Source organism: Hylaeus anthracinus, unplaced genomic scaffold (genome assembly GCF_026225885.1).
Source record: "Hylaeus anthracinus isolate JK02 unplaced genomic scaffold, UHH_iyHylAnth1.0_haploid 11994, whole genome shotgun sequence".
Classification (NCBI taxonomy): domain Eukaryota; kingdom Metazoa; phylum Arthropoda; class Insecta; order Hymenoptera; family Colletidae; genus Hylaeus; species Hylaeus anthracinus.
Genome location: NW_026534341.1, coordinates 1,540,571 through 1,561,921, shown reverse-complemented (window position 1 = coordinate 1,561,921; position 21,351 = coordinate 1,540,571). Strand labels below are relative to the sequence as shown.

The window sequence follows — 21,351 nt, the reverse complement described above, 5'->3', positions numbered from 1 at the left end:
CTCGAACGTATCGTTCCTCCAATTCCTTGGATTTCTCCTCGAACGACTGTGAATTTGAAAACATTCATCGGGGATTTGCATTCGCGGAAACCGCGTATTTATTACGCGTACTCACCGCTGTTTCCCGGGTTAGAAATTTCGTCAGTTCGTCGTGGACCCGTTCCTCGTTTTTTTCGCGAACGCGCCAGTCGTTTAATATCCTTTCCAACTTTTCTATTTCCATCTCACCGCGCAGAACGTTCTGCTCGTATCTGGCCGTTTCCCAGGCGGTAACATATTCAAACTCCGCGTCCGCAATTAATTTCAGTTTCTCTATGTCTCTCTGTTGTTTTAAATGCGAAATTACCATTTCCGCGAATTAAAAATTACCAACACGCACGCCAGTACCTCGTTCCCGGACGAGAGAAAGAAAAAGATCAGTCCTAGGAAGGAACCCCGGGTTCGTTCGACAGAACCGATCTTTCCTTTCTTCTAGGATAGAGTCGAGCAGCAATCGATTGCTTCAACGTTAACTTTCGGTAGCGTTACATTTTCTAAGATTACAATTTCTTCCCCGACACTGTTCTACGATACCTGTTCCTCGGCTAGTTCGTTCAGTACACGCTTCTTCTTCTCTTCGATAGCGATCTTCTCGTCGTTGAACATCTTCTCCAACTGTGCTCCGACTTCTTCCAACTTGTCGCTTTCCGCGAGAAGGGATGTCTCCTCTTTCTCGTGCGCGATCAAGCTTTCGACCAGGACCTTGCTATCGGCAAGAACAAGAAGCAACGTCAATTCGAGCGGATGTTCAAGGGAAATCTAATATCTTCTACGCGGTTCATTAAAAATCTCGAAAGAGCCATTCGGAGTAAATTTTGATCGACGAACAAGTTCTTTCGACAATTCTATCCAGAAAGAACTCGCTCGACAATCCGAGACGATTCGTTCGAGTCGTTCCTCCAACCTGTCTTCGTAGAGTTCCGTGAACGCAGCTTTCGTTCTTTCGATTCCCGCGATGTCATCGGGACCGAGTTGCACGTCCGATATTTCCAAGTCACTGCAACATGCATAGACACGTATGGCAAGCATCTTGCTCTTCGGTAACGTATATTTTAACATGTTTTATTTTTCTCCCGGGTCGGTATCGCGCGACATTATTACACTTCTCGCGGACACACGGTGCGACGTACTCGGCCTCGGAATAAACGCAGTCAACAGGGATATCGTTATCGCGTCCCGCTGGTTTTTTCAGGGTGCTGTGGTAAATGGCCAGCGCGTTCGCGTACTCTTCGAGCGCTGCTAAAATTGCCACCCGTTCCGCGGGGGACATCCGTGAAGAACCATTTGTCGCGAGTGTCGCCATTCAGCGCGAAGGTTTTTCACCCCTTTCGCAGTTCACCTCGCGGCTTTCGTTTCGGTTTCAACCTTTGAAATTGAATCGCACGAGTGAGAAATCGTAACGCGAAAAAGTAATTAAAACGGACGTGATTTATTTGAACTCTTACGGAGCGATAGAATCGAATCAAATTGATATTATACATAGCGCGAACATATTTTCAGATGTAACATTTACTCTCGACACCAGAGTTTCGATGAGTCGTATGAAAAATTTAAATCATTTAACGCGTTCATCGTCCACGTCAGCCATCCATCGATGCCGATGCTTTACACTGGAACGACTAAATGAATGAATTGCGAAAGTCGAGCGTCGAAGAAAATGAATCTAGATGGAATATCTTGCAAATATAAACAGCACGATAAACGTAAGATCCCAGAATTGTTTGAAAAAAAAATAACTGAAGTTTCTGCGACTATAACTTTTAGCACGCGTCTGGAAAACTAATCATGATACGGCGTGCTTTGGCGGAACTAAATGTTGCTCGATAAAGGTGGCTCGCAGAGGTTTAAAACACGTGATTCGGTTTGATCCATTGGCGCACGTTGCCCGTGGAAACGAGCGTCGGGACGCGTGGCGGCCGTTTGTATTTCTGCTTTTTGTTGCGGCGAAGAATTTCGCAGTATTTAGCGATTTTGGTATCCTCTCTACAGCGAACTCTTCTCTTTGCACGGTCCTCTCAAGTTTTCTAGGACGCATCGATACGCGGCTAGGCTCGATCGTTGGCATCTTATTATTAAGAATTTCAGGTACTTTATTTTTCCCACGGTTGGAAGTTTCAAGTATCCGAAACGAGGAAGAATTGCAATAGACGGTCGTGGGAGGAACTGTCGAGTAGCCGACGACGTTATAGGAACCCTCCCGTGTTGAACCTTGGCCGAAGAATTCATCGGAAAGAATATCCTGCGGATACTGGACAACTTTCTTTCTTCATTTCGCTCGCCAATTGTCTTTCCTCCTAGTCAGTCAACGAAGAAAGAAAGGCCCGCGGAGCACGTTCCGTTCTGATTGAAAAACTTTTTCGTACTTGACGGGCTTTAATCGAAACTGCATTACCTGAGAGTTTCGTCGCAGGAGATTCAAAATCAGTTCGCTGGTAGAGTCGTTGTTCGAAGCCACGAAACGACGAATCTTTGTTTCTTGGTACAGGGTGCGGCAGAAGTAACTCGCACATTTTAAAAAAAAACGATTGGAAAAAAGTGGCACGAGACACCGCCGGAAACATTTTATTTTTTAAATCTAGATATAAACAAGTTTTTTTTTTTACTTTATGTTTTTTTACTTTATGTTTTAAAAATTATGTCGTCGAAACGGTAGCCATTACGGGCGATACACGTTTGGAGTCGTTCTTGAAAGTTTTCCGTCATTCTCGTTAGCATTTCGGGGGGGTGGGGGGGGGAAATTCTTTCAATTTCCTCTTGGCCTCCTTTGATTCAAGGACCAAGGACGATGTTTGAAAACCTCGGCCTTGAGGTAACCCCACAGAAAAAAGTCACATGGACTTGAATCCGCCGAGCTACTATTTTTATATCTAGATTTAAGAAATAAAAAGTATCCGGTGTTGTCACGTAACATTTTTTTTTTCAATCGTTTTTTAAAACGTGTTAGTTATTTCTGCCGCACCCTGTACAACGAGCACAGTGATTTTGATGAAAGTAATAAGTAATCTTGGTCGGTCGCCGACATTCGAACTGTGCGCGCCAATTTCGAATTACACCTAATTTGCATTCCCGCGGTCGCCCGAAGGCAACGGATACGTAAAAAGTTTTCATTTGCGATAACTCGGTAATTCTCGCTGATAACCTATTCGTACATGATTTTAAAAAGAAACGAAGGGGACGTAGAAGAAAGAAAAACGAAATTTACAAAAAGAAAAGTTCGTCAGAGAAAATCGCGGGAAATGAACAGTTTTCGGGATCGTGCGATTCGACTGTAATTAGTTGTTTGTTGGAAAACTAAAGCCGCGGGAATGAAGCCGCCTTAAGCTCCAAGTTTGACGAACGCTTAGGCTTTAGTTTGACAAAGGTGACAGAAACACGTCGGAAACATCGGTCGCGGGATCTAATGCGCTTCCGAAAAGTTTCGCTGTGCACGAGAATTTCGTATCGCTCTCGAACGAGGAAAGCTTGAACGAGGAAAGCTTGAACAGCGGCCGCGGGGTGGGGAGGGCGCGCGCATGCGCAGACTCAAGGCGGCGTCGCGGCTGCGCAGTGGTGCCGCGAGTGTGGCGAGGCGCGAGGGCGGTGTCGGTGGTGGAAGCAGGGAAACGTTTTCTACCCTTTGCGAGTCGTCGTTGTCGTTGTCATCGTACGGTCGGTCGTCTGTCGTTTCGTTTGTGCGCGCTGGCGGAGAACGCGGTGTAGTGAGTGGTATTGTTTCCGTAATCGTCGCAGTCTATACATCGTGTGTAGATCGTTCGCGTCGTAGCTTACCTGTCGCGTAGCTTTCTCAGAGTCGCGTATGATACCTCGATGTGTCGACCTGTCGGGAGGCATCCTCGATCACGGTGGAATCAAAGGTTATAACCTGTTATCGTCGCCGCCATCGTCATCGACGCCGCCGACGTCGTCGTCGTCAGTCCCGATCAGCTGTCCCGACGGTGAGTAACCAAACATTTTCTTTCCCACCGTTCACTTTTTTTCCGCGTGTACGCGCGACTCCGCCGTAGACCGTTCGTATCGTCGCCAACTCCTCGGAGTTAACCTAGTTGCGATCTCTTTGGAACGCCCTCGTGTTTATGCCGCGAAAATGCGAAACGTTTGAAACGCCGGGGTATAGGAGTGCCGCGTGAAACGTGCGTAAAATCGTCGTTCGTGGCTCTGCGATCGTTCCTTCCGTCACGTTCGTTTCCTCGATCACGATGAAATACGATTCGCTCGATGCGAACCAGACGGATTATCGATCTATCGGCGTTCTGGATGCTGCTGCTGCTGTTTTTGGAATCCCGCGGAGAATTCCATACCTATCAAGATTAACCTAGTTACGAATCTTCGAACCGCCCTTCCGTTTCGTACGTGAAACGGTGAAACATACGAACGGCGTCCGATGGTTCGTATTTCGGAGTTCTGACGCGACGAAAGAGTTTCGAGGTACGCTTTAGCTTCGATCGTGAGTAATTGGACGATTAATTAGTTTCTGATGGGTGGGGGGAGGGTGGAGGAGGAGAGGGGGCGAATCTATCTAATTAAGCAATTAGTAACAATTCCCTGGAGACATCTCAAAGCGTGCACGGGCACAAAGAGCCAAATTGCGGAAATATTCCTATCGTGGTTACTGGTTTAGTGGTCGGTGGTTTCGCGGGTAAATACGAACCGTTGAGCGTTTTCTTGGACGGTTTTGCGGGCCTGTATTTGGTCGCGCAGCGTCCTGAATTCCATCAGGGTTAACCCAGTTACGGGATCTTCGGAACGCCCTCGTGTTTACACCGCGAAAAGAACGAACGTTCGAAAGTTCTGCGAGAAAGCCGACGTATTCTGATTACGGCCCGCGCATACACGCCTCCTTCTTCTCCCACTGTTTATACTTCTCGGTTGCGCGACATCGATACTCGAGCTTAATTAACGACATTAATTAGGTCGTTAATTGCCGAGTACCCTCCGCGGCGTAACAAATAACGAGGCTCGATGTTTTTGGAATCGTTACCCTTATTCTTTTCGCGATTTTATTACCCCCTGCGTCGTAACCGAGTACACCGTAATCGAGTTGGACGTACCATTTAACCGGTGATTAATCGTCCGGACAGTCTTGTTTTATTCTCAAGCTGCCCGAGTACTCGATACGTTTGAGTAATAGTTGGAGCGCTCCACTTTTTCAATCGTACGCCAACAAACGAATTATTCAAAAGGAATTATTCGAGCTGCTAGAAATATACAAGCTGTCCGAAGCTTAGTACACCTAAGGTGTACTCTATTTTCCGAAAAATTCTGCATCGACCGTGAAAGTCATACAGATTTCTCTACAGGAATATCGCAACGCAGAAACGATCGCAACCTGGATTCGACCTGAACTATGGATTGTCGTTACAATTTTTTTTTTTACAGAGAAAATTCAAACTATGAATCACGTATACAGCGACTGAAACTGGCGGTACCTCGAAGAGATTTACCGACAACGAAGTAACGCCGTGCGATCGAACCGATTAGATATCGTTTGCGAGATTTACCGAAACAACGACGCTAACTGTACGCGATCGAATCGATCAGACACGTTTCAGTTTCTCGGATTTTTACACCATTTTCTGCTTCGTTGTTTCGTTCGATCGCGCGACCTTTGCGCGGGAAATTTCCCTTTTTCTACCGCGTTTCTAATTAACGACAGGCTCGCGGCCGAGTGGTTAGTTTACATACGCGTCAGGTACGGCCGTTGTCGCGTATTAAGTGCACCATTATTAAACGTGTAGCACGGCCGACTTAAAAGGATTATTTTACGCGGCTCAAATTGCTCTTTCGCCTTGTACCATTTTCCTGTTTATCCGTATATCACCGAAATCGTTTTGTTTTCGTGCAGTGCTGAACGATTTTTCAACAGAATAATACATTCAACGTACAATTAAATCGCGAGCAAGATGTAAGGTTAAGAATTTACATAATTTCTTATTTTCTCAGACACTATTTTAGTTTGTAACCATTCCTTCGTATCGTTTATTGCTTCTTCTACGTCGAGGATCGTTTATGTTTTCGTGCAGTGTTGAACGATTTTTCAACAGAAAAATACATTCAACGTACAATTAAATCGCGAGCAAGATGTAAGGTTAAGAATTTACATAATTTCTTATTTTCTCAGACACTATTTTAGTTTGTAACCACTCCTTCGTATCGTTTATTGCTTCTTCTACGTCTCGAACTCGCATCCTTTGTTTCTCGTTCCTACATATGGCGTGTGAATTATTCAGTTTGTTTATTCTCCCACGGCAAGGTCTAAACGTATGACGAATAACAACCGCTACCTGTAAGCAAGAACCTTCTTGCAAACCGAATCGAACAAGAAGATTCATTTCTCTCGAAACGAATCTGTAAATACGACTGAAACGAAGAGACAAGCCCGATTCATTAATAGGAGGAAAAGCGTTTTGAACTGTGCCGGGGTTTAAACTGCACTCGCGATAGTCGCAATGCGAGCACGCCACGCCGAAGCCAGTTCTGTTGGAGGAATTTCGTAATTGCTCGAAATCTCGGCGAGCGTTTAGGCCGCGCGGACATCGATCTCGCCGATTGCTTCGAACGTGAACCCTGAAATTTCGCGCGAACGATTAAATATTGTGTTCGCGAATGGGATACAGGAAAGCAACCCTTCGACGTCCGCTCATTAAGTTCCCTAATTATCACCACGCACGGATGGTATAGACGGTGTCGCGATTGGCTCGTTGCTCACGCGGCGTAATCCTGATTCTCTAGGCGACGATCGCGATGATTGGTTAAACGTCGTTGTTGAATTTATCGCCGGAATTACTACCGACTCGAGTGGCTCCGTATCGTTCCTCGTTATTTACTATCGTTCAGCGATGCTGCGACATCGATTTCGTTCGGTTACGAGGGCTGTTGTTTTATCGTTCGCGTTATTATTTACTCGAGACGGTTAAGGATTACACGATTCCTCCGATGATCGTTTTAACGGGTTGGCTGTCACGCCACCTATTTATTTTTGCAGCTTTTTATTAAGAAGCTAAATCGATTAATCTTGAAAGCTGAATAGAATTCGTGAATATGGCCCGACTGAGAAAATTAGTGTCTACCTTGCGGATATTTTCATTAGTATCGGCTTGCCGATCAACGCGTTAACGCCGTGTGTTTCTTCTGGTACGCGAGGGTGAAAGGAAAACTGGAGAAACAAACGTTTACTCGATCGTTGGTCTGGTCGTTGGAGAAATTTGCTCGATGAAAGCAACGAACGACGGCATTTTCTACGCACAATCAAAGACCCCGTCCGACCTGGTCCGGTATTGTTTTGGCGCTCGTTACGACCGACCTAATCTAACCCAGTTCCTTTATCCGTTTCGTGCAGCTTTTTATTTCAGCGACAACCTATTTAACGGAAGCCTTTTAATCTCTTTTTCTTGCAGACACAATTTGTGTCACGCGCAATTAACTTCTTTGGCCCATCAACTCCTTTAATGCCGGCCGTTCCTGCGAGACGACGAGAAATTATTGGTTAGATATTTTTACGTGACTTTTAGCGCGCTACCTTCCCTGTAACTTCCGCTCGGGGAAACCCGTTTTTAATGAAATTCAACCACGAATCAATTGTACACGAACGTGTCGGGAAAATTCGATCGCCGAGTATGGCGGAGTTTTCGAGGAAAACCTCGGCCAAAGAACGCCAAATAGAATTCGACTTTCCTCTTACTTTTTTCTCGTTAGAATTTGGACGTTTCGTTGTCATTGCCCGTGATAACCCCGCGTCACGAATTGCTTCTATTTTTGCTCGTTCTTCTGAACTCGATACTTTTCCTCGTGGCATTTCGAAAGTATTCTGGAATGTTATATATACTCGCTTTCTCCGAACAACGACCGATGTTTTTCCTGCAAATTTCGCGTAAACATTATCGTCCTTGCACCGCGCCCACCGTAACCGAAATTCTCGAAGCTCCTGAACCCGTGTTTACGAAATTCGAAACGCGAGTTTGTTTACATCACCGTTGTACAGTTACGGCACGCTCGAATTCTTGAATTATTTCATCGTCCCGTAAAAGTAGAAATATCAGATTTATCCGAAAATCATCCACAAACGTTATCATTTTACGATACCGAATGAATTCGGTAACATCTTTTACCTCGATGCGCGATGTATGTAACCCTTTGTGCTCGGGGTGGCGCCTATAGGGCGACATATGTAACTTAAAAGTGATTTTCTGAACGTACAATTTCAAATTCGCTTAAATAATAATCCATCGGGTCACGAACGTTCGTAGATGCTTTTCTTCGTCGTAGTTTAGTTTTAGTTGAAACTTGGTTAGTTTTCTTCGAGTTTTTGGTTTCACCGAAATTTATTATAAGAATGGACCGGACTCGATCCTATAGAAAAGTGCCTCGAGCGCGAAGGGTTAAAGGAAATGAAAACCATTTACTTCGGGGTAAATTCTCCTTTGACCTTTGATTTCTACCCGACCCTAGTTTAATACAATTAATTTCTGAAAGAGAAGCTAATAGAATTCAAATAAAAAGAAATAGCTAAAGGGTTATCGTATTAGTCGAGGTACTGTAACAAATGGCCGCGAGCGATACGGTTTCTTTGGGATTTCGTATCCGCCAAAAGTCTCGAAATATCAAAGGGTTGCCTTAAGGTGGGACTGGCGTGTCATTTTTGCGAGGCGACTCGCTCGGAGAGATGAAAAGTCGAGCAGCAGCCCCCGTGCCCGTTGGTTGGCCGATATTAGCCGAACTCCGAAATAAAAGGGTGAAGTAGTTTCCAGCCGGGACGGTCGGCCCGTTTCACCCAGACGTCGGAGTTTTAAACGCGATAATTAAAGTTTTTCTTTGACCCCGGTTGTGTCGCAGCGGACCCGTCTCCGTCCCAGGGCTGCCCGTCCGCAAAGCTCCGCATATATTTCCGTATTGCGCTAACAGCCTGCTTAACTATTCCGAGAGCGTAGGGGGCTCGAAACGGGGAGGGAACCAGGGAACTGGCTTCACGCGAGCCTGCAGCGAAGAATTCGCTGCGAGCGAACGGCCGGAAGTATCGTCGAGGCCGCGATTTCCGGGATTCGGAAGCAGAAACTCCGTGAAATCGGAACCGGAATTGCGTGCCGCTTTCCTGTGCCACCCATGCCCTCTTTAGTTTCGAGGATTCGCTTTCCTTTTGTTGCGGAAAACGAACGAATTGTTTTCTCCGTTGTTCTACGGATTATAGGAAGCGTTTTCTTCTTAACCCTATTCGAGCTCACTTTTTTCATACATGTTTCTACAAGGTGTCCCAAAACTCGGGGAGGAGCCGGAAATGGGGGGTAGCTGAGACGATTCTGAACGACAATTTCCTTTGCAAAAATGTCGGATGAGGCTTCGTTAAGGAGATATTAAGCGAAAACCTCGACCAATCGGAGCGCGCGTAGCCTTCGCTACCGCGGCCGCTCCAACGGTCTACGCGCGCTCTGATTGGTCGGGGTTTTCTCTTAATATCTCCTTAACGAAGCCCCGTCCGACATTTTTGCAAAGGAAATTGTTGTTCAGAATCGTCTCAGCTATCCCCCATTTCCGGCTCCTCCCCGACTTTTGGGACACCCTGTATAAGTTTCACTAACGATTTGGATACGTCTCGCTAGGGTCGAAAGGGTCAAGGAGTCTTGTTCAGGACGCTGAAAATTCGGCTTTTCTTCACGAATTTGTTTAAAATTCAATAGAAAACGAGTCCTTACGAAACTTACAGGACCCTTCGTTGGATATTTGCCAATGACGAATAATTCTTTTCGCTACAAAATTGTACGTGGAAAGCCGTGTATATCGTCACGAAATATCCACTACGTTATTTGAAACAAATTTGTAAAACAATGCCACATTTTCGAAGTACCGAATGTCATCCCCTTAATTTCGATGATATTTCGTGGTTCGATTAACAGGGTTTTAATCACCTCGCCGTTGATCGAGAACGTTCCGTTCTCGAGATTACCGCTATAGTTGGTCGTAATTCGAGATTTTACTTGGGAAGAAATAGGATTCCAAGGGGAAGACAGAAGGGAGCGTTCCTCTCGGATCGTTTCGCTTCGACTGGTACGTGATAAGAGCTGAAAGTCCTCGTCGAGGCTTCTTCGATTCACTTCGATAAAAGTCGACGGGTCGCATGCCACGTGAACACCGAAAAGATTTTTCACGTGTTGCTTATCTTCGTTCTTTTAAGGTCGCCACAATCGCTTATCGACCGCCGGGAATTACCGTCGTTACGGACCACGCTCCCCTTATGCCATAATAATACCCATTCAGGTCCTTCCGATTTCATAGAAACTCGATCAACGTTTTAGAAGAGCCTTCTCGATATCGGTGTCTATGAAACTCTCCGGCTTCTCTCCCGTTTCTCGGGCTCGGCCAGAGATACGTGTGTGTTCCGTCGCGGAGAAACCGTTAATTTTCCTTCGAACCAAACTTACGATACCCTCTCGTTATCGGTCAGTGGAGATTTCATTTCGAACGAGGATGCAATTTATAGCATCGCCGCGAAACGTATCGTTTCGAGGTGTAAACCGAGATAAAAGAATTCAAGCTACTTGGAGGATCCATCGATACGAATATACGGGGTGTCCCGTAACTGGTGGTACGAGCGAGTAGGGGTTGATCCTGCGTGAAAAATTGAATCGAAAACGTACAACACAATTTCACCGTCCCTTACTCGCTTGTACCACCGGATACGGGACAGCCTGTATATTTACTTACGCTAAAAGTTGTTCAGTTTCGCTAAAAGTACTAGTTTATGCTTAACGCGTACTCGATTCAAACGGAAATCTTAACCAGCAAAATTGTCGCACGTGCGTTGGAAATCCCCTGAAACATCCATCCGATGAGATATCGTGCGAGACGTGCGACTATGTGGTCGCTGCACACCGCATCCTCGAGAGAGAGGCATTCGTGTTGCAGTTCTGGTCGGATTCGGGGGTTGCGTTAACGTGCCTAGAGGACATCCGAGTCAAATTATTTCTTCGAATTAATTGTCGCGTTAAAAGCTCTGTAAGATTTGATTGTAAAAGGTATGAAATTGCGAATAACTAGTAATTGCTGATTCCTGGCGGGAGACGCGAGACATTATACCGTGTACAGGGAGATTTGCTCGCAACAGATGGTGTTTCCGGCCGTTAGGTCGCCCTTGGCATCCGCGGTTTCGACGGTAGGTTCGCGCAAGGCCTTAAATACACGTTTACGAGGACTAACGCGTCTTGGGAATCGCGCGTTTCCAGGTGCATTAACGAGCTTCCCTGTTGAATTAGGAACGGGAAATGAAATAATACCGAGGCCATCTTCGAAATTACGGGATTGACTGGATAAATGCAAGATGACTACCCCATTGACTCGAGCCAAATGTAAACACCGAATAGAACGTTCGGGTCCCGATTTTCTTTATTTATCGCTCGACGTTTATTACACGGTAAGGCCCAACGCACACGGGCGCAACCGATTTGAAATTAGCGTTGCAAACTGTTTGCGCTCTCTGTTTTACCTGGATCCACGGTCGCATGCGACTACGTAGTTTCAGAGTGGTTTGAAACTGATCGGTTGCGCCCGTGTGCTGCGATCGGCCTAACTGTTCTCGTTACGAATCACGAATTCGTTGATTCGAAAGATCATAGATCAAGATGGTTGATATGTTACGGAATCGATATGTATATCTCCACGTCCAAGAAAAATCGCTGTTTTAAGCGTCCCTAGCAAAAAGCGTCGAAGCGGTGCATCGTTCGCTTCCACGTAAAGCTGACCCTGCTTTCGCGATTCGATCTCTCGTGGTTTATCATTTGTCCGCCACGCATTCCGTTTTGTTTTCGCTGGTTCGCGTTTCGCCGGTAAAAGGCGAGCAACGACGTGATATTGTTGTGCCGCGGATATCGACAATTTTCGCGTAATAAAGAACAGAGGAGCGATCGGCGGTCGCGCAGCGTCGAAGGAATTACTCGAGATGGATTCGGATCGTTCGTTCAACCGTTTGCTCTGCGAATCGATCGACGTATCGAGCCTCTGGATGAATTTCTCAGACGAAATTATATATAACGCTCGGTGCGCGCGTGTCGATTCGTCGCGAACGGTAAGAGCATCGTCCGTCAGCGATTTTCCTACGCGCCGAAGGGAATCGTGTAGAACGACGCCGCGAATATTAACGTTCCGTCGTGTCCTGGTAAACAAACGAACGCTCTTCTCGTCGCGATGGATAATTAAACAGGGAAATTTACAACGAGAAGTAATACTCGTTTCGTCCTCTCTCGGTTGTCGTTATCTCGCCGGCGTGTACAATCCTCTTTTCGATTTCCCATTTTCTCCTCTGGCCAGCTAATTAATCCGAACGAAACGCTTTCGCTACAACGTAAACGAAAAAACCGAAAGCGAAATCGCGACCGAGACGCGCTAAACGAAAGACAGCCGAGTAATTCTAACTTTTCGTTCCGAATAGTTCGATGTCGCGCCTCGTATCTTTGAATACCTTTGAAGGTTAGTGTCTTTGGGAAAGTAATTGGCGCGCGTCTCGATATCCTCGCGAGCTGGGAAAAAAATGTATTTTCACCCTCACTAAAACGTGTACTTGCGACTACTTGTGAAGCGACTTGGATTACACGAGCATCGACGGGAGGAGGGAGAGGAGGAGGTATGCACGAGCACGACAAGATGAACGACGTGTTTTCACGATGGCCCGACAACGACTCGTAATTGCATAAAGCGACGCAAGGGCGTAATAAAGTTGCTCTTTCCTCGCCGGACGAGCCTCCATCCTCCTCTCCGTCGTCTTGCACGGTTCTTTATCCGGCATTTTTTACTCGATTAACCTGTATCCCGATTTGAACTATCTCGATTGCGCTTCAGAGATCATCGGGTCCCTTGCGAAACGCAGTTTCTTCTCGCCGTCGTTTTTCGTCTCGATTCTATCGCATTATGGGGCTCCGAATTACGTTGTTTTGTTAAACGTCGCGATACGTACGCGGACGCGAGTGTGTCGAGTGGCTTGGAATAATAGTTGAATGCTAGCCGAGACCGAGGACAAAGTTTTAGGTAATTGAATTCAAGACGATTGGAAACTCGAGTGAGAACAGCCAACGGAACGACTGTTATCTCGAAAATAGACGAGCGGATGGCAAAGAAGCTGTTGTTATTTTAACCGTAGACGATCGATTTCGCGATTAACCGGATAGCGGAGGAAGACGATATCGTAAGAATCCCCGTGGCCGATGTTGATACCAACCCGTGCCCCTGGGAGGTTCGCGAATTTTTTCCCTTGAAAGAGTTCCCGTGAAGTATCGTAACAAGCTAACCAAGTTACAAAGTTACAAAGTTACAAAGTTACGGAGTTACCTTTACTAGCTTTTTGCTTTTAACTGTTACATCAGCGATTCAGCGATAGCACTCTACGCAAGGATCAGTAAGGGGGTTGCAGTCTCGAATGCAAAGATAAAAAATAGGCCAGGAAATTTGTGCCAGTATCTCTGTAGGTAGCGTAGGAAACAGGTCAGCCAGCTTGAGACACGTAAGTAACGCGTGTTCCTCGAAAGAGGAAGCTCTACACTTTTAAAGACGCTTTTTGCCCTGTCGCTCGCTCGTCGAATGCGCCTTCAAGACGACGTTGGTTAATTTCGCCATTAGCCCGGATAATTTAGTCCCGAGCAAACTGCAGCCAAGAAGAAATTTAGCAAGTCACAATGGATACCTCAAAGCTCACTCACGCGAGAGGCATTACGGAGGCTCTAAAGCTTTTGGGAGAAAGTCTGCCGTAACCCTCTTGTCTCTCTTGTCAACTCTTGTCTGCAGTTTATCTGCTACAAGTGTTCCGAATACACAGACCTCGCGTAAAAGCGTCGAGGCAACCGTGGAACGCGAGTGTGAACGCCGCTCCTACACGCTTTCCGGTTTCTCCGAAATCATCGACCGCACGCGCGATTCTCGTCTCTTACTTCCGTTCTCCTAAATTAGTCGCCAGTTTAACGAATAACCACGAACGTGTTCGTTATTTTATTCGTTCGATTACGTTACGTTCTATTTCGTGCTACTCGACTCCAGCTCTTTCCACGATCGAACGTTTTTCCAATTAGGTTCGGTTCCGATGACTCTTTTACTCGAAAGTTTCGCAACGTTGTAAACTTTCTTAAAGAAATTTCGCCCTCGCGGAGAACGTCGCGGCCGTATCCCTGGGAAATTAACCGTTCAACGTCGCTCGTGAAGGTATTATAAAAGGAATTCGTGGCGGTTCGTACGGGGAAACTCGTCTTGATTCCGCGCGCACGACGCATAATAAAACTCCGCGGCCCGGGCATCGAACCGTACCCGCGTATATTAGCTTTGAAACTTTTCGTCGCTTTATTCGGAAATTTGTTGAGAATTCAGTTCTTTTTTTCGGCAAGTACGACAAAGGGTAACGTTCAAGGAATCTTGGTCGGATCCTTTTGATCCTTGTTGGCGGGGAACGTGTACGATAAATATGAAACGACGCCTCGCGTTGTTCGGCCCGGTGGATTTAAACAGACGCGTCCGGCGGTTCGTGCCAGGTACTTTTACGCTACGCGGAGACGCAATTTCCTCGAAATCTATTAGGTTAATGTTCGTTGAAGAATTTTAATTTTCTGGATAGAACTTGTTCGTCGGAGACTTACGAGCTTGTATACAAGTTTGTATACAAGTTTGTATACATCGAGAAGGATACCTATAACTAAAATTGTAATGGACGCGAGGAATCGAATAAAACTTGGAGCTATACCTCTGTGTTTAAACTTGATTTTTAATAAAAATAGAGATGTGATTCGGTTCGATTTGGAATCTTCTGTCTCGTGGAAGATGCGGTGGGATTTTATTAAGTACCAGCTGTGCCTCGGCGTGGAATACTATATTTTTATCTAAATATATATGACTCGTTTCGTCCCGTTACCCGCCAGCCACGCCGAATAAAGAAAAATAAAAGAACACGGTATATTTACGAAAAATAAAGTGTTAACTTTGGTTAGTTACGCGTACGGTTAGGACGGTCGAACGCGTTATAAAACGCTTGATTTCCAAAGATGTCTAAGGTTGTCGGATGCGGTACGAATGAGTGTTTTATTATTATCCTTATGGTTGATATCAGCTAAATAAAAAAATATAATAGTCGGTAGAAAGGCGAACGGAATGTTTTAGTCTGCTCGAGAGTGAAAAATTAGATGCCGAAAAGGTTAAAGGGAACGTTCTTTCTTTTCTCGTTCTTCCTTTTCTTCGTTCTTCTGTTTCCGTTCGTCTCGGTTCCCTCTTGTTTTGCTTCGTTTTTGCGCGACTTTTGTCTTCGTTTTCAAAGAACTCGCAAGTTTCGGAGAAGTGGACCGACGGGAATAATTGCTCTGGGCCGGACTCGCGTGTGGTTACATTGTGAATTCCGAGTTCGCGTGTCGACGGAGTGAAACTCGGGACGAGTTGCAACAGTTTAATTAAATTACGGTACAATTTCTTTTCGGTGGCTTTCCTCTCCTCGTCCCGGCGATATTTTATAATGAGCTGGGTCCCGCGCGGAGACGGTCCAGACGACCGGAAAAAAAATGAAACTTTCTTCGGGGAGGGTAACTCGTACTTTCTTCTCGCGATTCGTTGAATCTATGATAGTAATTTTCTTATTTTCTCTCGATACGAACTGGTGCTCCAGAAATGGTGAGATTTGCTGGCGTATGAATGAAGATCGTGCAATGAATGCAGCATGTCTCATGCATGGAGACCGAAAACATACGTAACCGATTACTTGACTTGATTCACTTCTATTGGGTCGTCCCTAAAAGTTCGAAAATTTATACTTCTATTTCTCAAATTAATACGTGAAACGTACTCACAAGTGTCGCAAGAAAAGATAATCAGTCTCATTTCACAATAGTTTCTCACCTCTCTCGGATAGTCATCGTACCGTTACTAGAAAATTTCTGTGGTTTTTTTTTTATTAAATTTCGACACAGTCTTCGGCACGAACTCATGGGACGACCTAATATTTACACCTATTTTCACGATAGCACTAGATCCGTCATTCGCTGTCATCGATAGCGTGTTTCAATGAATGATGCAAACGGTACGAAGCAAATAATAAGTATCACATTGAACAATTTAAAAGCCACTAACCAACGGGAATAAATTCGATGGGAAAACTCGGCAGAGTAGGCGCTCGGCGAACGCCGAACGGATGGCATTTGCAGGGGCAATGCGGCACGAGTTGAGTAGTTTTGACTAATTGTGGTCGGACGTCACTGACAGCAGAGCAAACAGTAGTTCGGGGGCAGTTGTGGCTTGACATTTGATTTTCGATTATATAGGTGGGCATGGTAATCTCGTTCTGCAACTAACGACATGTAATTAAATTCGTATTAAATTAAATTGAACAACAATATCATTGTTATTACTTTCGTATAATATTCACCAACATTTTCAACAGCGATACATCGAGCCATCGAGCGAGTATTATTCCACGGGAAATAGATAATAGTACAGCACTGTCTCGAAATAAGCAACTCGCCGGTCCCGGTGGAGTTGCTTATTTCGAGGGAGGTATGCTGTTCGGCTTGACTTTGTTCTCGAGCGAGACGAGGAGGAACCCGTAGATAAAACAAAGACCGGATAAGTGCAAGAAAATCGAGACGAGTTGTTTATTTCGAGACAATACCGTGGCTTGTTTGCAAGAATGCATACGCGATTATGATTTTATTCCCTTCTACACCTCCCGCGGATTCCAGTTGGTATCGTGTAATTCACCATTATCGTGATCCATTATCTTAATGCACGCGTGCGTCGTAATACCAGGTTAATACGGATAACGCTGCGAGAACAGGCATACTAATAAGCCAAAAGGAAACAGTATGGATTTCGTGTGGCGGAGCCGGTGAAAGTTACGATACGACCAGAGACGGTTCTTCTAGGAAATTTGGATCAACGTTTCCGAGCGAAATACAGATGGTATCTATGAAATTTAACCTGTTTCGCGAAGAGAACTTTGTACCGACCAGGAAGCTCCTCTCGCCTTTTCTTTCGCGATTCGATTTTCGTTGAAACTCGCGTACCACCGTACACCCAAACCTCCGTCGGCGTCGTTAAACTCGAAAATGGACGTTAACGTTCTCCGGGAATTTACCGAGACTACCCAACGTTAATCCAAGAGAGACAGGTTGCGCGACGGTTTTCGTTGCTATTAATTGCCAGCGAGAGTTGCGCACGTACCAGCGGGTGTTTTCCGTTTGAAAACGTATCCAAGACGCGGCGAGAGACGCCTCGTTGACTCCCGCGTTGCGGTTAAAACCAGAAGGAAAAGTCGAGTTTGGTTAATTATGAGTTGGTCCGCCGCGATTTTACGACGAGCCGAGCGAACACGTTACCTTCCAAGTAACTTTCGACATCTCCGAATGCCTTCTGTAACTCTTCTTCGTCCGACTCGGTCTCCTCTCCCTTACCAATATATCTTTCCTCGATAACGCGTAGGAAAATCCAATAGCGCAAGCACACGATAGTTTTCCCAGGACTCCGTTAAATTTTTGTCCGATTTCTTCTTTCGGAGGATCAAACGATTCGAGAGCAATGGTTCCGTTGCAACGAGCTGTATACTCCTCTCGCGACTCTGTTTTCCGAATGCTCCAGTTAGTTTTACTTCGGGGAAACTCGGAACGACAGTTTGGTCGGAACTTTCCGCTATGCAAAGTATCGAATATTTTATTGGGGCATCCGGAGTGTGGCGCGTTGTCTCCGCGTATTATGCACTCGCGTTATTTAATGTCGACCATGGTTGCTAAGTTTTCAGGGGAATTGGGATTCCGTTGCCTGGACAGATTTCGAAAAGATGTTTCGCGATGGTGAGTCCCTTTTCGTAAGTTACGAGAGAGAAGAAGGTCCGCGGGGAAATGAATCCGATATAGCGGTGATAATAATTCTCGAAACACCATTTAAAAAATACGAGTTTGATCGAGATAGTTGGAAAGTGCAGTTAACGGGGCGCGGTGGAAGCACGAATTATCTCGGCGAGGCTGATTTTTAAGTCGTCGGTTTTCGAACATCCAAACGTTCCCGCAGCACGAAATATCCAACTGTTCCGAATCACGCGAGGCGTAAAGTCGCCGTGCGTTTCGGTGTTCGCAGCGGCGGCGGCAGCAGCTTTTCAGGAAAATGAAAAATCTTCCACTTCTTTAACAGGCAACGAACACCGAAATTAAAAGTCGCAACATTTCGGAATCATCCCCGGAATCATCCATCCGACTCTCGTACTCGTTAGAATTCAATAAAGCCAAGACGTTCTCGGAACATAAAAATACATAATATTCTCGGTCGGTCGACGGACTCCGCAGAAGGCTTTACGTTCGCGCCTGTTCTATTTAACGCTCGCGATGGACCCGACTTCTTCTCGCAACCAAACGAGAGCATTTTAATTTCCGCGGAAAGAGACTCGCGCTCTTTCTTTCTCTCGCCTCTCGGCTCGCATTATTTCTACGAAACTGATTTCCGTCGGCTCCTCGCCGTTATTTACATTAACCGTGTCCCTGATATCAACGGCGAGAGGAGCGTTGCGAATCGTTCCGACGCGTGCGTAATCTGTATGCCAATATCGGGAGGAATAGAATTTAGGTTAGATATGGTTCTTCTGTCTTCCAGAACAGGGATTCTCAACAGCCCTCCATACGGTCTTCGATTTTCCTTTCCTCGATTCCATGTTGCAGGATTCAACGATGAAAATGCCAATGGATCTCACCATCGCCACGATGGCGGTGCAGATGGTTTAGAGCTAAACCACCGTTGGTACGGATGTACAAAACGATCAACGATTTTTACATCCAAAGATCTTTTTACAAGTTTGCAGCCATTAGCTCGCTTACCAGGTCTCGCCACGTAGAGGTTGCTGCGAGTCGAGATCCGCGGCATTCCACTCGCTTTTTTTTTTTTTTTTATTAATCACTCGAGTAATTTCAAACCAAGGTACAAGGTTCGCCAGCGTTCTACGATCTCGAAACGATGCTAAATTTAGCGCTTTCGGTTCTGGTTCGTAATTATGATCAAGGGCAGACATGGGTTGACCTACTCCGCGAGCTTCTATGTTAGGAAACTTATGTTGCACTCTTTCCAAGAGTACAATATATTTCGATGCGGAGGGAGACCAAACAGATGACGCATATTCCAACCGGGCTTTTACCAATGCGAGGTACATTAATCTAGAGATATTTTCTCGAAGATGCCGCCTTCCCGAAGTCAGCCATTATTCGCGTTCGTTATTTACACTAGTCCGCGAAAATATTAGGTTGTCCCGAAAGTTTCTTTCGTTTTCTTTATGTTTTATGTTACATTACTGAACTGTGTACGATTCATTTCGCTTCGTTATCGTTACAGCATCTATGTCTAAGAAATTCGTCTATTTACATAAACACTGGCACAGAAAATAATTGAATGCAACTCACGAGAGAAACTTTTAAGACAACCTAATATTATCAACGAGCGCTGCAAGATCCTAACATCGAAAAGGCTCCCGAATCCTTGCCACGGTCTCCTGCTTACCTCTCGCGTGCTAAGAGCCGCAATTAGTCGTAGTTCTGTTTCTTGCTGAATCAACGTAGAGTCTCCAGTTAGCTGAAACGAGTACACACGGTCGCCTGGCCTAAAGTTTTTCAATTCGGTGGATCACCGGACCTGAGAAATGGCTGGAATTGCTCGAACGATTTAAATATCAATTTTGCGCGAACTCGAGCTTCCGTCGAAGGGGAATTTCAACTCGTCGCGCGGCGAACTGTCGGAATACCTTTGCGCGACGAACTTTGATGCATCGAATTTTAACGATATCGCTGGACGCTACGAGTCGACCAGTTTCCCGAAATTTGCATGCGAGGGGGCTCGATTATACGCCTTTTCCTTTCGTTCGGGTGGAAACCGATCGCGTACGATCGTTATTCAGCCAAAATTCCAAAAAAACATGCGGTTTATACTGAAAATGTCGGCGTTTACGCGATTTCACGATCCAAACTCTCGTATCGAAATCGAAAGCATCGAGAGCATCAGACTTTCCGCGCGACTCGGATCTTTGAGAGAAACCGGAGCTTCGGGAAAGTTCCGCCACGCCGACCCTCGGAAGTCCTCGTCCTGTCGTTTCAATTCACTCGGACAAATTTGATCTCGGAATAATGTCGCTCTAGAGATTAAGGAGTCCGGGGGCATCCATCCAAAGCGTATCGACCGGTCTTTGCGTCTACTTTGGCTTCAAAGCATTCGCAGACTTCGTATTACTAAACCAGAGCCTTTTCGTGGCTCTTTTCGCGGTCCTTTTGCCGAACGAGTCTAATCGCGCGTCCTTAAAGGATCGAGCGCCTTTTAACGAGGGCTTTATTCGAAAAAGCAACGGTCCTTGGCGCCGTATTAATGACTTCGCCCGAGAAAGTGTCGTGAAATCTATGTATAAATAAAATTCAAGTCTCTGTATCTGTGATTTGGAAATAATATTTTAACATGTCAAGCTAATAAATGGCTTTTCGCACCTTGCCGAAACCCAAACACGCTTTTGAGAAATTTTTGTTTGTCGTTGAGAGTGCGGTGGCACCTCCTGTCTCGCCTAACATTCGTATACAGAGTGTCAACTTGACCGACGCAACTTGACTTGTTGAACTGTAGATCGTTGTACCAACGAGATGAACGTTGAGGTGTTATTAAAATGTGATCCAACGATTTGCCAACACAGTCTGACACGTTTAGTTTCTCTATTATTTTAAAGTTTTACTCCCGATGAATATCATCGGTCACCATTTGACCCAGATGGCACGGAACGTGCCGAAGAGCAGAAGCTCGTATCGTTCCTCGCACACGCGAGTACATTTTGATACGCGACGTCGCGGAAAAATTGGCGATATCGAAATAATTCGAGTCGCGAGCCTCCGAACGTGACGCAGAGGGATTTCGCGGAGGTCCTTTCGGCGCTTATCCACCCTTCGCATTTGAATCCATACGTGAAAGCGATTCGTCGACACCTGGTAAAAAATGTCCCGACCCGATCCTTTCGGGAAAGGCGTTTCAGAAGGAGATACAAAAGAGAAAATGAAAAATATCGATCCGTGGCCGACTTGACGCGTTATTCGCGACGTAGCCTGGCACATTGTATTAGGGCGAAAAGCTGCGCATGCATGTTCTAGAATATAAAATCTGCTCGAGCATTGGGACTGCTTCGATTTGATTCCGCGCTACCCTTTCTTTCCGCCTCTCCTCTCTCGTGCAATAAATATAAGCTACCACCCTCGATCGGGGATGAGAGGTGTGTCGCGTGTCGAATAATACTTGCTACGAAATTACTTTCGACATTGTTATCTTTCACACCCTGCCACGAAGATCCGTTATTCCCCGTAAATGCTTGAT

At 45.7% G+C, this 21,351-nt stretch overlaps 2 protein-coding genes across 6 annotated transcripts in view; one reads left to right on the top strand and one right to left on the bottom strand.

The window, feature by feature from the left end:
• Positions 1 to 30: 30 nt before the first annotated feature.
• On the bottom strand, positions 31 to 3,949 carry LOC128889043 (uncharacterized). 2 transcript variants are annotated; one of them, XM_054146345.1, is made up of 4 exons: positions 1,170 to 2,549; positions 944 to 1,036; positions 574 to 745; positions 31 to 322 (listed from the first exon to the last, which is right to left on the bottom strand). In XM_054146345.1, exons 1-4 carry the CDS (start codon positions 1,340 to 1,342, stop codon positions 65 to 67), a joined length of 696 nt encoding a protein of 231 aa, XP_054002320.1. In that variant the 5' UTR covers positions 1,343 to 2,549; the 3' UTR covers positions 31 to 64. The 2 variants fall into 2 exon arrangements, 1 of the variants encoding a protein (XP_054002320.1); XR_008460356.1 differs by lacking the exons at positions 31 to 322; positions 1,170 to 2,549 and adding an exon at positions 3,808 to 3,949 and having other exon boundaries at positions 710 to 745.
• LOC128889022 (acetylcholine receptor subunit alpha-like) overlaps positions 3,401 to 21,351 on the top strand; it is a 74,135-nt gene continuing 56,184 nt past the window's right edge. For all 4 annotated transcript variants that reach the window (XM_054146310.1, XM_054146309.1, XM_054146308.1 and 1 more), the window contains exon 1: positions 3,401 to 3,974. The gene's annotated coding sequence lies outside the window, so the exon portion shown is untranslated. The remainder of the gene's footprint in view (positions 3,975 to 21,351) is intronic.